The 15,211-nt window shown below is 43.6% G+C and overlaps 1 protein-coding gene across 3 annotated transcripts in view; it reads left to right on the top strand.

Moving 5' to 3' along the window:
* Positions 1-15,211, top strand: part of mgat4b (alpha-1,3-mannosyl-glycoprotein 4-beta-N-acetylglucosaminyltransferase B) — a 105,309-nt gene that overhangs the window by 75,674 nt on the left and 14,424 nt on the right. For all 3 annotated transcript variants that reach the window (XR_006378827.1, XR_006378828.1, XM_044204826.1), the window contains 3 exons: positions 1,609-1,723; positions 13,915-14,045; positions 14,403-14,510. Coding sequence is in view for 1 of the 3 variants with exons in the window: in XM_044204826.1 (XP_044060761.1) it covers positions 1,609-1,723; positions 13,915-14,045; positions 14,403-14,510 (354 nt within the window). In the remaining 2 variants the exon portion in view is untranslated. The remainder of the gene's footprint in view (positions 1-1,608; positions 1,724-13,914; positions 14,046-14,402; positions 14,511-15,211) is intronic.

Here is a 15,211-nt window from a genome sequence, read left to right on the forward strand (position 1 = left end):
TCATAAATAAAACTCACATACATGACAAAATAAAGACATTCAGCCAGATATTAACAACTTAATAATAATAATAATATGACAACTTGTATTAAAGTCAGACGTTAAAAACAAGCAGCTGCAGTGAAATCAACTTCATTACTACCTATAAAGGTAAACAGCTCTTAAAACCAGTGGTGGAAAGTAACTAAGTACATGTACTGAAGTAGTAACTGTGTGGTACTTGTACTTTATTTGAGTATTTCCGTTTAATGCTACATTATGCATCTCTTGTACTTTTTACTGCACTGCGTTTGTCCGCTGGAGTTACTGTTCAGATTTTAAAGGCGAAAAGTCCAAAAACGTTGTTTTTCATCTTTCCTTCCATATGAACCATTTATCTCCGGGTTCATGTCGCGACTCGTGTGACCGACAGGTGACACTAGCGTTGCAGATAAACAAATAAAAGATGACTCTCGGATTCTCAGTGGAAATGAGCAGCGTTCTCTCGGCCCTCTGACAGAAAACTGTTATAAATTTTATTTTTATTAATAAAATTAATTTGATTTCTGGAGATTAATGTTTTGTTTTTGATTTTTTTTTTCTAGTGGCGTGATCTGTTGCTCGTTATATGACTGCCTGTTGTGATCTGCAGCTCTGTCCTTGAACGCAGCTCTCCCTGCTGGAGATGAACCGGGTTATTTTTCTGGCTATTTTCCAGTGATTGAGCAATCTCACCGCCGCGGTGACGGAGCTCCGGCTGCTCCCACACGAAGTGTTTTGACAGGAACACAGAGCCAGACTCGCTGTTTTGACACCTAAACTTGCTCTGAACTTTGCAGAGTTTAGTGACGGGAGGGGAGGAGGTGGAGGAGGTGGAGGAGGTAATTACTCTGTGTCGACTCCCCCCCGGGACAAAAGTGGAAGATGTAAATGTCTGTCAGGAAGCTGCCGTCTATGGCTGCGTAACCAGAGCGTCTTCTGCAGGCTAGAGCGCTGCCATTAGATCAGGAACAGAAAGTGTTGAGGATATTTAAAGGTGGATTTGTGCATCACAAATTCCTGATTTAATTAGATAATTGATTTATTAACTATGTGTCTTCTGCCTTTCAGTGGCAGGCTGTGTGAGACTGATTTTATTCCCATTTGCAGCAGTTTTCTGTCGTGCATCTAAAAGCTCTTGGTTAGTTTTAGTTGCCTAAACGTCTCGGATGGCTTCACTGAAACACTTGTTTTGAGGCCCAAAGAGGTAAATATTTCCAATAATTCACAAAAAAATTATAGAAAAGTTAAAAAAAACTGAAAACAGATTTGTGTATCAGAACTTTATTCTACCTTCCTCCCATCAATCATCTCACGGCCCCTCAGATTTGTGTGGAGACCCTTTGGAGGGGCCCGACCCCTCGGTTGGGAACAGCTGGACCATCAGTCACAGTCTGCAAAACTTTTACTTTTTACTTTTACTTTCCGTACTTTTAGCTGATAATACTTCTGTACTTTTACTTAGGTTTGGTTTAAAGGTAGGACTTTGACTTGTTATGAAGTACTTCTGCATGTTTGTATTTGTACTTTTACTGAAGTAAAGGATCCGAGTACTTCTTCCACCGCTGTCTCTCTCTCTCTCTCTCACAGCTAGAGGACGACATAGTCGCTCGTCCGAACTACTTCACCACCATGAAGAACTTTGCGTTGCAGCAGCCGTCGGAGGAGTGGATGATCCTGGAGTTTTCTCAGCTCGGCTTCATCGGTGAGTCACTGCTGTTTTTACCACAATAATAATAATAACAACGATCCTCATTATCAGAATGAACAGAGAGGCTGTGCAGGTTCAGCTCCAGACAGTGAACAGTGTGTAAAGTCTGAACGCAGAGATCAATAAGCTTCTTCTCGGTCAAGGTGAACGGTCTGATCCGCTCCTATGAGAGGCTCGGTACGTTTCTGTGGACATCGGGTCTGCAAGCCAATGGGAAGAGAGTAATAACGTTAATGATTTAATTATAATACATTACATTTTTACAAAATGCTTCACATGTTTGAACCAGGATTAAAACATTTCAGGAGGCAATGAAGCAAATAATATCAGACAGTTAAAAATAATACAAATGGACTAAAATAAAACAACAATAATGCGAGATAAATACAACAATAAATAAAACCGTTAAGACGTGTCGGAAACAAAAAGGTGGCGTTAATAAAGTTTGGAGAAGTGATTTTAAAAGACGCCTCAGAGTCCTCGGGTGGGATAATCGTTACCCCTGTCTTAGTTGTAGAACAGTTTGTACTTAATGTTACTTCGTACTTCTACTCCACTACGTTTATCCGGCAGCTTTAGTTATTAGTTACAGAAATATGACGCAATGTTACAGATCAAACTACCCAAAAATATGTAAAGTACAGTAATGCATCTGTTATATAAATCGAATTATATAATATATAACGAGGTAACACTGAGACCCTCTCATTCTAGTGCAAAATGAGTACTTTTACTTTTGATACTTTAAGTACATTTTGCTGATTATACTTTACGTACTTTTACTGAAGTAACATTTTCACTGCAGGACTTTTTACATCGTGGTATCAGTGCTTTTACTGACAGCTGTGAGAAGCTCGACAGGATGTGTCTTCCTGCTGTGCAGAGCTCCATCTGACGGTTAAATTAAATCCAGCAGATTAATTGAACCTCCGTCTGATCTGCTTTCTAATTATTCTGTCAAGGCTAATCAATGACTTCTGTCTCCCCGGATCCAATCAGCCGACGCTGACGTGCGGAGCGCAGGTGTTACTCGCCTGGAACCACCAGCTGATCTGAAGTCAGATTTTTCCTCAGAACTGTTTCCGGCCGGCCGGTGCGAGAGACAGGAATCAGAAAGGTCGTCGGCCCGATACTCAGACCTCTGAGAGGAAACTTCACTTCCTAAATGAAAGATATCTGCTGCTGTCACGTATGTTTGAAAACATACAGTTAACAAACTTCCAAGATTCAAGTCTGGAAAACAGAGCTGAAAAAATCGACAGCAAAGTAATTGCTGTTTTAACTAATTAACTATTTTGATAATCGATTCATTATTTTGAGTCGTTTTTTTAAAAGAAAATCCTCAGATTTGTATATTTGCTGGTTTCTTTAGTCTTCTGTGACAGTAAACTGAGTATATTTAGGTTTTGGACTGTTGATCAGACAAAACAAGACGTGTGAGGACGTCACCATGGTAACTGTACACAAAGACGGAGACAGCTGTAACCTCAAAATGCTTAAAAGACATAAAAATTAAAAATGCGAACACAAATTTAAGCCAAAAGACTAAAACAAAATCAAAATCAGGTGCGAACCTTAACACCGTTTGACTGAAGTAGAGAAACATAGCGATGAAAAATAAAAAGAGAGGCTGTTATGTTTTTATGAGTGTGTGTACTTCTTGGAGGGAGTCGTCACACACACACACACACACACACACACAGATATTATCCAGCATCATTTTCTTCCCATGAGGCTTTGCTGCTCCACCTCCCTCTAATAGGTCCCTGAGTGCTCAGCCCGTCATTAGTGAGGCCGAGGACAGAAGAACGAAACGCACCTCGGTGTTCCTCCAGAGTCAGTCAGCAGCTGAACAACAAAACCGGCGCTCCTTTTTAAAACGACACCAGATCACCTCCAATCCTCCAGGATTAAAGGAACGGTCTCACAACCTTAACAAAGAATCGGTCTGAGCCCCAAAGAAATGTTTTAAACGTTTTAAACTGTTCAAAATAAGACGGTGTAGTCCCTCATTCGTCCAGGAGTGTTCTATCGTAGAAAAGGACAGACGACACGCTAACTCGGGATTGCAGAGCGCCGTGCATTTGCATCTAAAAGCTACAAACCGCACATTTGAAGACAGCGAGGTGAAGAGTCTAAGTAGAGAGAAGAGTTGGTTTGAAAGACGAGTCAAAGAAGCCATTTTTGTGAAAAAAGAAAACCCCTCTTTGAACAGAAATGGTGGTCTTAGATTCAATCTGCCCAAAGTTTACCACAGTGTATTAACACCGTGGTCAAGCCAATCACATGCTAATCAGGTACTTAACAGTGATGAGGGAGGTGCAGCCAGAAAACTATAGGCCTGATTACTGATTACTGGGCCATCATGGAAACTATTAGGTCAGTTTCAGGTGAAACTAGCTAATCAACAGATACTCAGGTAGACTCCTTCCTGAGGGCGGGGCTTAAGCAACACAGAGTAGCTTAAATTTCTGAGTTCTCGTCCCATTTTTTCACAATTGAGAATGACTTCCGGATGGGAGCCGAAACGTCTTGATTCTGAAAACAGCGTCCAGACGACTGCGACTGAAACCTTTTCTACAGTGGAATTGTTCAGTTATGAAGACGAACTGCAGATTTCATCTCTTCGTCCTGGCCGTGGGATAACATGATCGTCACGGTGATAACGGCCTCTCGGAGTTGTGAAATCCTGTCAGTAATATAAATCTCTGTGCAGAGTTTTGGTGTCTGATAAACCTTCAGACTCTGGAAGTTGGAACTGGACTCTGCTGTTTCCAGTCTGAGCGCCTGGTAAAGAACCAGCAGTCTCGTTGAAACTCTCATGAAACTTTTTATACATCCAGGTCAAATAAAAGGATTTTAACACTATTAATTCCTAACTACCGGCTGACAAACGGTATATTTACATGCTGTGAAAACATCACAACCTTGACGTCTAGATAAATTCTATTTTTCTACCAAATTCGGGCCAGTTTTTTAATGTAGACAGTGTTTACGACATCTGTGCTTCCCGAAATGAATCAAAAGACTTATTTCTCTCCTACAATAAACAGCTTCGGTCTTATTCTAAAACATTAGCTCTTAATTGTTTAGCAGTAATGAGGTGAAACATTAGTATTTGAGTCCAGAGAAAGCAGTTTGTCTGAACACTGACTCCCTCTCTGCTCGAGGCGTCGCTTCTTCCATCAAAAGAAATTAAGCATTTTAAGTGTGAATTATTGATTTGACCAACTGCAGTGGAGAAAACAATCAATTATGTCATTATGTGTGTTATATTCTCCCTGCTGCTGAAACCCTCAGGGACGCACACGCGGATCGCAGAAGAATCCAATCGGATTTATATTCAGAGGCTAAACTGAAGAGTCACGTTTCCGGTTAAAAAAATCCCTTTAATTTGATTTATTAAAGAATTATGACCAGCAGAACTTTTTATAGCTGAAAAATAAACTCTTGCTTCTGTTTGGTGAAATCCTCAGATGTGATTCTCCTGGTGTGCGAAGCTGATGAAACTGTTGCATTATGGGTATTCTGACTGTGAAGTTAATGGAGGAGTGTGCGTCACGCTCGCCCTTCATCACACATTCTTTGTTCTTTGTTCTAAAGAGTCTGAGATCAAGTCAATGTGACAATATAATAATAATAATATAGATAATAATTGTAATAATACTTAACGTTCATGTTGTGGTTTGAATTCAAAAGTGCTTCACTTGAACAAAACAAGACCAAAAAGAAACACAAAGATAATGAAATCGAGACAAAATACATTTAAAGCATCAGATGCTTTAATTTAAACTATCATCAGTCTCTTAATATGACTCATAAAGGATTCACAAAGTAGATGCACATTTTAAAAGAAATGTTTTTCAAGCAACAAGAGACCTGAGAGGTGAAGGTGACCTTTAATTCCATTTTCCTTTTTTATCTCAGACTGAAATTTCAGGTGTCAGAAGTGCGAAATTAAGAGATAAGATATTATTTATTGATCCTCAGAGGGGAAATGCAGGTGTTGCAGCAGCACAAAGACAGAAATAAGTCCAGATAAAAAGAGAAACTGTTAGTATATAGTATATAAAATAAGAAGAGAAATAAAAATAGAAACTATACAAGAGCATTTAAACTCAAAATTACAAGACAAGCAGTTCACGTACACGCAGTACGGCGTCCCCTAAAGCTCACGGCGAGAACTTTTCTTTTTGAGGACTGCTTTTGCGTTACATCACAATACTTTTTACTTCCGTTCCTTCAGAGCCATATGTCTATTTCTGCTCAGCAACGCGCTGGAAATTATGTAAAACTAAAAGTATTTATCAGCCCGTCCTTAATAGAAAAACGCCCGTATAGATCGATTGTGCAAGCAGCTTATTACGACCCATGTTTACATTTATTGTTAGGCGGCGACCTCTAGTGGTCGTGGTAATTATGACGGGAGCAAAGGAGGCAGTCAGGTGACAGGTGTAGTATAAAGAGTGACAAAGTTTGCGTCAGGAGGATTGCGCCCACCAGCTTTCCGCCAATACCTGTGATCGGCTAGTACTCGTTGCTTCCGTTGGGTAGGTTGGTTAAGATTAGGGTTACTGTGGGGTTAGGGTTAGCCAATCAGAGGCAGAGTAGGGGCGGGACTTGGCGGAAAGGTGGGGGGGAAAAAATAACGTGTGGGGGATGGGTCAAACAAACACCGGGGTTCGTGTCTCGTGTGAAACCAAAAGTCAACGTTGACTTATTGAAAGTTGTAAGTTAACGTAGGTGACTTACGTAACTTATTTCAACCCAAACCACGACCTTTTCCTAAACCTAACCAAGTAGTTTTGTTGCTGAAACCCAGTAGGTGATTTGGTCATTTTTAACAGGGGGGATGGCCCAATGAGTGTTTTAACCGCTGCAGCTTTTCTAGCCTTTACGGCGCTGGTTTAGCAGGAAACTCACAGACCAATTGCGTGCGTTGTAAATCATCTCACGTGATGCTACTCAGCCAATCAAATCTGTGCATTCATGGAAACAAAACAAGGTTAATTTCAGGTGAAACTAGGCAGGGTAAACAGCAGACGCTCAGGTAGACTCCTCCCTGAGGGCGGGGCTTAAGCAACACAGAGTAGCTTAAATTTCTGAGTTCTCAGACCATTTTCACAACTGAGAATGACTTCCGGATGGGAGCCGAAACGTCTTGATTCTGAAAACAGCGTCCAGACGACTACGACTGAAACCTTTTCTACGATAAAGTACAGAACCCTCAAATTTGTAAGTAAGTACAGTATAGTAAATGTACTTTCACCACTGGACGGGAGGAATAAGGCGACGCAGACAGATGTAGCAGTCTCACATCGACACACTGAAAGCTGCAGCGAGATGCAGTCGCATCCTTCGGACATTCAGAGTAATCCCAATCTCAGCCCTTAAACCTTAAGGGTTTTAACCTTAAGTCCTAATCTGAACGGCCCTTAGAAGAAGTGAGTACTAGACAAAATGTCCTCACTTTCAACACAGATAGAAAAGAGCACACTCACACCCTCTCTTCATCTCATTTTCTCTCTCAACATCTCAGAGGCGAGGCGCCAGACATCTCGTCTGTCCTAACGGGGTTATATACCTCTCTCCCGTTTCCTCCTCCACCTCTCCTTTTCCTTCGGTTGAAGGGAGAGTTGCAGATACGTGGAGGTACTTTTTAAATAGCTGCTGAGATTTCGCCTCATATTTTCACACTGAATCAACCTAAAGCTCTTCCTGCTGTCCTGAAGTCCACTGAAGATGTGAGATCAGTCATTATCCTACGATTCCTCTCATCCAATCAATACAGAGCTCAGAGGAGCTGCAGCTCAATACCGATGCTATCTTTCTAATATTGTGTTCACTCGTTTGTTTGTTTTCTCAATGAATCTGAATTGCACAATACCCACCCCCCCGTTACAATATTCAGGTGTTGTTTTTATCACAAATCTCTCCCTCTCGCTCTGCCAGTCGGCCTTGTTTGAAATTGAATTTGATGGAGAGATGATAGAGAGAGTTACAGAAACAGACGGAGAGGGACGGGTGGTGAATATAGATGGAGGAATAGATGCGATGGAGCCCAGCGGGAGTCTCGTCTCCGAGCTGGATGATGTTGATTTCACACGTGGATGTTGTGTTTGTGCTTCTTTATTCTGTCATCTTTTTTCTCCGTCCTGAAAAATCCTCCTCCTCCTCCCAGCCCCTCCCCCTGGTCCTCGTTTTTGACCTTACGAATCCTCTCCGACCCCGAGTCGCCTGCGAGCTGCGGCTGCTTTAATGAATTCATCAGGGTGAATTTATGACTCACTGAATTAAATCAGACGGAGCTGCAGCGCTGCGGGCCGCTCTGTAATTCAACTGTTCAAATCTGAGTTTTGCATTTGCTAAGTTTAGCTTCAGTCTGGCCTCGTTTACGTCTGCGGGGGGGGGGGTAGTAGTAATCTGTTGCCTCGTCGCACATCCGGCCCCTTCAGAGGCTGAAATGTCCAAACAGATCAGGGGGGACCAGAAGGGGGCAGGAGCAGGGCTGAGCTCTCCTTTGGCCTTTCAGTTTGCCCTCGTCATTGTTTTAGTCCAGTGAGACGGTCTGTTCAGTTCAGTTTTTGACCTTTAATTTCCAGAGAACGTTCCCTCGGCTCAGCCCGACTCTGCGCTCATAGGGAAACAGCCAGCTGAAAACTGAACACAATAAAGATGTGGAGTCAGGAGTTGATTCAGGCGTCTAAATGCTGGTTCGTGTTCTCACGTCAGTGTTGGTGACTGACAGCTTGTGATGGACACGAAACTCTCCTGTTGAATCATCACAGCAAAAGACGAACAGCTGCGTTTAGAAAACATCTGTCAAAGTCGCCTGTGGACAAACTGAAAAGCTGAAGGAGAGAAGTCAACTCTGAACTCCCAAGGTGCATTTCACTAACAAGCATCCAATCGCAGAGCTTCACATTCTGCATTCAGCAGTTTAAATCGGCTCACTTTCACATTCTGGGTCAGTTTGGGATTAATTCAGTAACCGTTCGGAGAGTCAGCTGCAACAGCGAAGTGTTTCGAGTTGACCGTTCGCTAAACCCCTCACCTGAGCAGTGATTGTCCAATCACAGCTTAGCAACCGTTACTAGACACAACAGGTGTGTCAGTTTTTGTATATATCTACGTGTTGAAGCGTTCAACACCATGGACGCCATGAACGCAGCATTTCTGCTGCCGGGTACTTTACGAAGGAAGAAGTAAGCCTCTTGGAGCTCTATAGAAAAGACCGACTTTCTCTTCGGCATGACAGCTAACCGTTAGCATACTGAGGGGTTCTGCCTGAAAGAGCCACAAGCGCCATAGCCTATGATGCTTGCCTATGACTCATAGGCTAGCAACAGCCTTGACAACGACACATTAATTGATTGACACATCAGTGTTGAATTTAGACACGTGCATTGTTTATGTTTTTATATTGGGTTAGGTAATAATGAGTGGGACAGAACATGATACGTCTAGCGTGATATGACCTGGGACGTTGAGCTTTAGCCTCAGTCTGTTAGCGTGATATGACCTGGGACTGTGAGCTTTAGCCTCAGACTGTTAGCGTGATATGACCTGGGACTGTGAGCTTTAGCCTCAGTCTGTTAGCATAATATGACCTGGGACTGTTAGCTTTAGCCTCAGACTGTTAGCGTGATATGACCTGGGACTGTGAGCTTTAGCCTCAGTCTGTTAGCGTGATATGACCTGGGACTCTGAGGCTTTAGCCTCAGACTGTTAGCGTGATATGACCTGGGACTGTGAGCTTTAGCCTCAGTCTGTTAGCGTGATATGACCTGGGATGTTGAGCTTTAGCCTCAGACTGTTAGCATAATATGACCTGGGACTGTGAGCTTTAGCCTCAGACTGTTAGCGTGATATGACCTGGGACTGTGAGCTTTAGCCTCAGTCTGTTAGCGTGATATGACCTGGGACTGTGAGCTTTAGCCTCAGTCTGTTAGCGTGATATGACCTGGGACTCTGAGCTTTAGCCTCAGACTGTTAGCGTGATATGACCTGGGACTGTGAGCTTTAGCCTCAGACTGTTAGCGTGATATGACCTGGGATGTTGAGCTTTAGCCTCAGACTGTTAGCATAATATGACCTGGGACTCTGAGCTTTAGCCTCAGACTGTTAGCGTGATATGACCTGGGACTGTGAGCTTTAGCCTCAGTCTGTTAGCATGATATGACCTGGGACTGTGAGCTTTAGCCTCGGTCTGTTAGCGTGATATGACCTGGGACTGTGAGCTTTAGCCTCAGTCTGTTAGCGTGATATGACCTGGGACTGTGAGCTTTAGCCTCAGTCTGTTAGCATGATATGACCTGGGACTGTGAGCTTTAGCCTCGGTCTGTTAGCGTGATATGACCTGGGACTGTTAGCTTTAGCCTCAGACTGTTAGCGTGATATGACCTGGGACTGTGAGCTTTAGCCTCAGTCTGTTAGCGTGATATGACCTGGGACTCTGAGCTTTAGCCTCAGACTGTTAGCGTGATATGACCTGGGACTGTGAGCTTTAGCCTCAGACTGTTAGCGTGATATGACCTGGGATGTTGAGCTTTAGCCTCCGACTGTCAGCGTGATATGACCTGGGACTGTGAGCTTTAGCCTCAGACTGTTAGCGTGATATGACCTGGGACTGTGAGCTTTAGCCTCAGACTGTTAGCATAATATGACCTGGGACTGTTAGCTTTAGCCTCAGACTGTTAGCATAATATGACCTGGGACTGTTAGCTTTAGCCTCAGACTGTTAGCGTGATATGACCTGGGACTGTGAGCTTTAGCCTCAGACTGTTAGCATAATATGACCTGGGACTGTGAGCTTTAGCCTCAGACTGTTAGCATAATATGACCTGGGACTGTGAGCTTTAGCCTCAGACTGTTAGCGTGATATGACCTGGGACTGTGAGCTTTAGCCTCAGACTGTTAGCGTGATATGACCTGGGACTGTGAGCTTTAGCCTCAGACTGTTAGCATAATATGACCTGGGACTGTTAGCTTTAGCCTCAGACTGTTAGCATAATATGACCTGGGACTGTTAGCTTTAGCCTCAGACTGTTAGCGTGATATGACCTGGGACTGTGAGCTTTAGCCTTAGACTGTTAGCATAATATGACCTGGGACTGTGAGCTTTAGCCTCAGACTGTTAGCGTGATATGACCTGGGACTGTGAGCTTTAGCCTCAGACTGTTAGCATAATATGACCTGGGACTGTGAGCTTTAGCCTCAGACTGTTAGCGTGATATGACCTGGGACTGTGAGCTTTAGCCTCAGACTGTTAGCGTGATATGACCTGGGACTGTGAGCTTTAGCCTCAGACTGTTAGCATAATATGACCTGGGACTGTGAGCTTTAGCCTCAGACTGTTAGCATAATATGACCTGGGACTGTTAGCTTTAGCCTCAGACTGTTAGCATAATATGACCTGGGACTGTTAGCTTTAGCCTCAGACTGTTAGCGTGATATGACCTGGGACTGTGAGCTTTAGCCTCAGACTGTTAGCATAATATGACCTGGGACTGTGAGCTTTAGCCTCAGACTGTTAGCATAATATGACCTGGGACTGTTAGCTTTAGCCTCAGACTGTTAGCGTGATATGACCTGGGACTGTGAGCTTTAGCCTTAGACTGTTAGCATAATATGACCTGGGACTGTGAGCTTTAGCCTCAGACTGTTAGCGTGATATGACCTGGGACTGTGAGCTTTAGCCTCAGACTGTTAGCATAATATGACCTGGGACTGTGAGCTTTAGCCTCAGACTGTTAGCGTGATATGACCTGGGACTGTGAGCTTTAGCCTCAGACTGTTAGCGTGATATGACCTGGGACTGTGAGCTTTAGCCTCAGACTGTTAGCATAATATGACCTGGGACTGTGAGCTTTAGCCTCAGACTGTTAGCATAATATGACCTGGGACTGTTAGCTTTAGCCTCAGACTGTTAGCATAATATGACCTGGGACTGTTAGCTTTAGCCTCAGACTGTTAGCGTGATATGACCTGGGACTGTGAGCTTTAGCCTCAGACTGTTAGCATAATATGACCTGGGACTGTGAGCTTTAGCCTCAGACTGTTAGCGTGATATGACCTGGGACTGTGAGCTTTAGCCTCAGACTGTTAGCGTGATATGACCTGGGACTGTGAGCTTTAGCCTCAGACTGTTAGCATAATATGACCTGGGACTGTTAGCTTTAGCCTCAGACTGTTAGCGTGATATGACCTGGGACTGTTAGCTTTAGCCTCAGACTGTTAGCGTGATATGACCTGGGACTGTGAGCTTTAGCCTTAGACTGTTAGCATAATATGACCTGGGACTGTGAGCTTTAGCCTCAGACTGTTAGCGTGATATGACCTGGGACTGTGAGCTTTAGCCTCAGACTGTTAGCATAATATGACCTGGGACTGTGAGCTTTAGCCTCAGACTGTTAGCGTGATATGACCTGGGACTGTGAGCTTTAGCCTCAGACTGTTAGCGTGATATGACCTGGGACTGTGAGCTTTAGCCTCAGACTGTTAGCATAATATGACCTGGGACTGTGAGCTTTAGCCTCAGACTGTTAGCATAATATGACCTGGGACTGTTAGCTTTAGCCTCAGACTGTTAGCATAATATGACCTGGGACTGTTAGCTTTAGCCTCAGACTGTTAGCGTGATATGACCTGGGACTGTGAGCTTTAGCCTTAGACTGTTAGCATAATATGACCTGGGACTGTGAGCTTTAGCCTCAGACTGTTAGCGTGATATGACCTGGGACTGTGAGCTTTAGCCTCAGACTGTTAGCATAATATGACCTGGGACTGTGAGCTTTAGCCTCAGACTGTTAGCGTGATATGACCTGGGACTGTGAGCTTTAGCCTCAGACTGTTAGCGTGATATGACCTGGGACTGTGAGCTTTAGCCTCAGACTGTTAGCATAATATGACCTGGGACTGTGAGCTTTAGCCTCAGACTGTTAGCATAATATGACCTGGGACTGTTAGCTTTAGCCTCAGACTGTTAGCATAATATGACCTGGGACTGTTAGCTTTAGCCTCAGACTGTTAGCGTGATATGACCTGGGACTGTGAGCTTTAGCCTCAGACTGTTAGCATAATATGACCTGGGACTGTGAGCTTTAGCCTCAGTCTGTTAGCGTGATATGACCTGGGACTGTGAGCTTTAGCCTCAGTCTGTTAGCGTGATATGACCTGGGACTGTGAGCTTTAGCCTCAGACTGTTAGCGTGATATGACCTGGGACTGTGAGCTTTAGCCTCAGTCTGTTAGCGTGATATGACCTGGGACTGTGAGCTTTAGCCTCAGACTGTTAGCGTGATATGACCTGGGACTGTGAGCTTTAGCCTCAGACTGTTAGCGTGATATGACCTGGGACTGTTAGCTTTAGCCTCAGACTGTTAGCGTGATATGACCTGGGACTGTGAGCTTTAGCCTCAGTCTGTTAGCGTGATATGACCTGGGACTGTGAGCTTTAGCCTCAGACTGTTAGCATAATATGACCTGGGACTGTGAGCTTTAGCCTCAGACTGTTAGCGTGATATGACCTGGGACTGTGAGCTTTAGCCTCAGTCTGTTAGCGTGATATGACCTGGGACTGTGAGCTTTAGCCTCAGTCTGTTAGCGTGATATGACCTGGGACTGTAGAGTAGATGTGCTTCCAGCCCATTTTCAGAGGGTTTTTTTACTTTTTATGTGGGATAACCATGTTAAACAAAATATTAATCATTGCAGAGTATTTTCACATACTTCAAAACGTGTCTGGAGGGGAACTTTAATTAATTTTCACCTGTATTATTGATTGATGAGGCTGTTGTGAGCTCATAGTTGCTGTCAGTTTCACCAAAAACCTCACTGATTAGCTGAATTTCCGTTCGGTAATGAGCTCTCATTATTCTGATTAAATGCATCTCATAACAATTTTTTCTAGGCGAGTCTAAATTCTACATAAAATAAATCTTCAGTTTCAAATAGTCCTGGTTATTCTGAAAACGAAAATGACATTTTAAACTTTGAGAGGCTGATAAATGGAAGTTTTTGGGTGCAGCGGCGACGCTGACGTGACTTTGCGGTTGAGTTGTTTCTGTGTGCAGTTTTAATTTCTCAGTATCGTCCAAAGAGTTTGATCCACCCGAACACAATAAAACTAACTGGAAGGCTGTAAATTCCCATTAAACTAAACTAAACTCTCTTCTTCTCTGACAGGTAAGATGTTTAAGTCTTTGGACCTGTCGCTCATCGTGGAGTTCATGCTGATGTTCTACAAAGACAAACCCATCGACTGGCTGCTGGACCATATCATGTGGGTCAAGGTGTGCAATCCAGAGAAGGATGCGGTGAGTAGCTCCTCACACTGACTTCATAAGTACGCACATTTTCCCCTCACACCTACTCACATCTGTGGATCACTGCCTTGTTCAAGAAAAGAGACTGAGGAGCGAAGATACGGACCGCCAGCCGTCTGATTAATGGCCGACACGCTCAAACACCTACGCTTCAACCTTGTATCCAGTGTTCCTCTAGAAGCTGTGTAGTAACGCCGTCTAACATGCAGTTAATGTATTCTGCTGGGATGTTTTTGTTGTGCTGAATGGTTGGCAATGGTTACTTCGTGGTTACTTCAAACGCTGTTGAAGTGAAGGGATCTAAAAAGATTATGTATTTGTAATTGTACCTGTTTGTATCTCCGTCAGAAACACTGTGACAGGCAGAAAGCCAACCTGAGGATTCGGTTTAAGCCGTCCCTCTTCCAGCACGTCGGCACCCACTCCTCTCTGGCTGGAAAAATACAGAAACTCAAGGTAATGAATGAGTGTGCGTGTAGCTCTTTAGTATACAACATGATGATGACATCACCTGACAGTGAAGGTCGGCCAATAGCAGATTAAAATAATATTTATATGCTTTAGTCACTTTTCATGTTTAATTTAAAGGCACATTCAGTTTGCTTGAGTTCTGCTACTAACTTCCATTTTCACTGGACTATTTCTTATATTTCAGCTTTTTCTTGGTCCACCATGAATGTATAAGCAAACTGTAATTTTACTGCTAGTTGCCACTAAACACACTGGAAAAGATTAAAGTTACAGTTAAGGCAAACATGAATTAAATATCTATAGTGGGACGAAAACTCGCTCCACAGCCGTGCACCACCTCGCCCTCCACACTCTTACTTTCCACGTCTGTACATACAGGACAATATGTCCCGCTTTGGTACTGAATATTGGCGCTGGATGCTGGATCTGGGCTGCAGAACCGGCCAGTATGAAAGTATTTCCTCTGATTCTGGGCTGATAAAATAAACCTTTTAAAAACTGTGTAATATAGTTGGGCTGTAACTGAAGTTTAAAGCTTTCCGCACTTTTTTTGTTTAGTGAGTTTGAAACAGGGGTGAGGTTCAGTCGAAGTTCAGTCCAGCGTCTCTGTAGCGATGAAGATTGAAAGCCTCTGCAGTCGTCGGTTCAGTGCAGCGTTCAGACACAAACTGCAGTATCTCACAGCG

The sequence above is a fragment of the Siniperca chuatsi genome, linkage group LG8 (genome assembly GCF_020085105.1).
Source record: "Siniperca chuatsi isolate FFG_IHB_CAS linkage group LG8, ASM2008510v1, whole genome shotgun sequence".
In the NCBI taxonomy this organism is placed as follows: Eukaryota; Metazoa; Chordata; class Actinopteri; order Centrarchiformes; family Sinipercidae; genus Siniperca; species Siniperca chuatsi.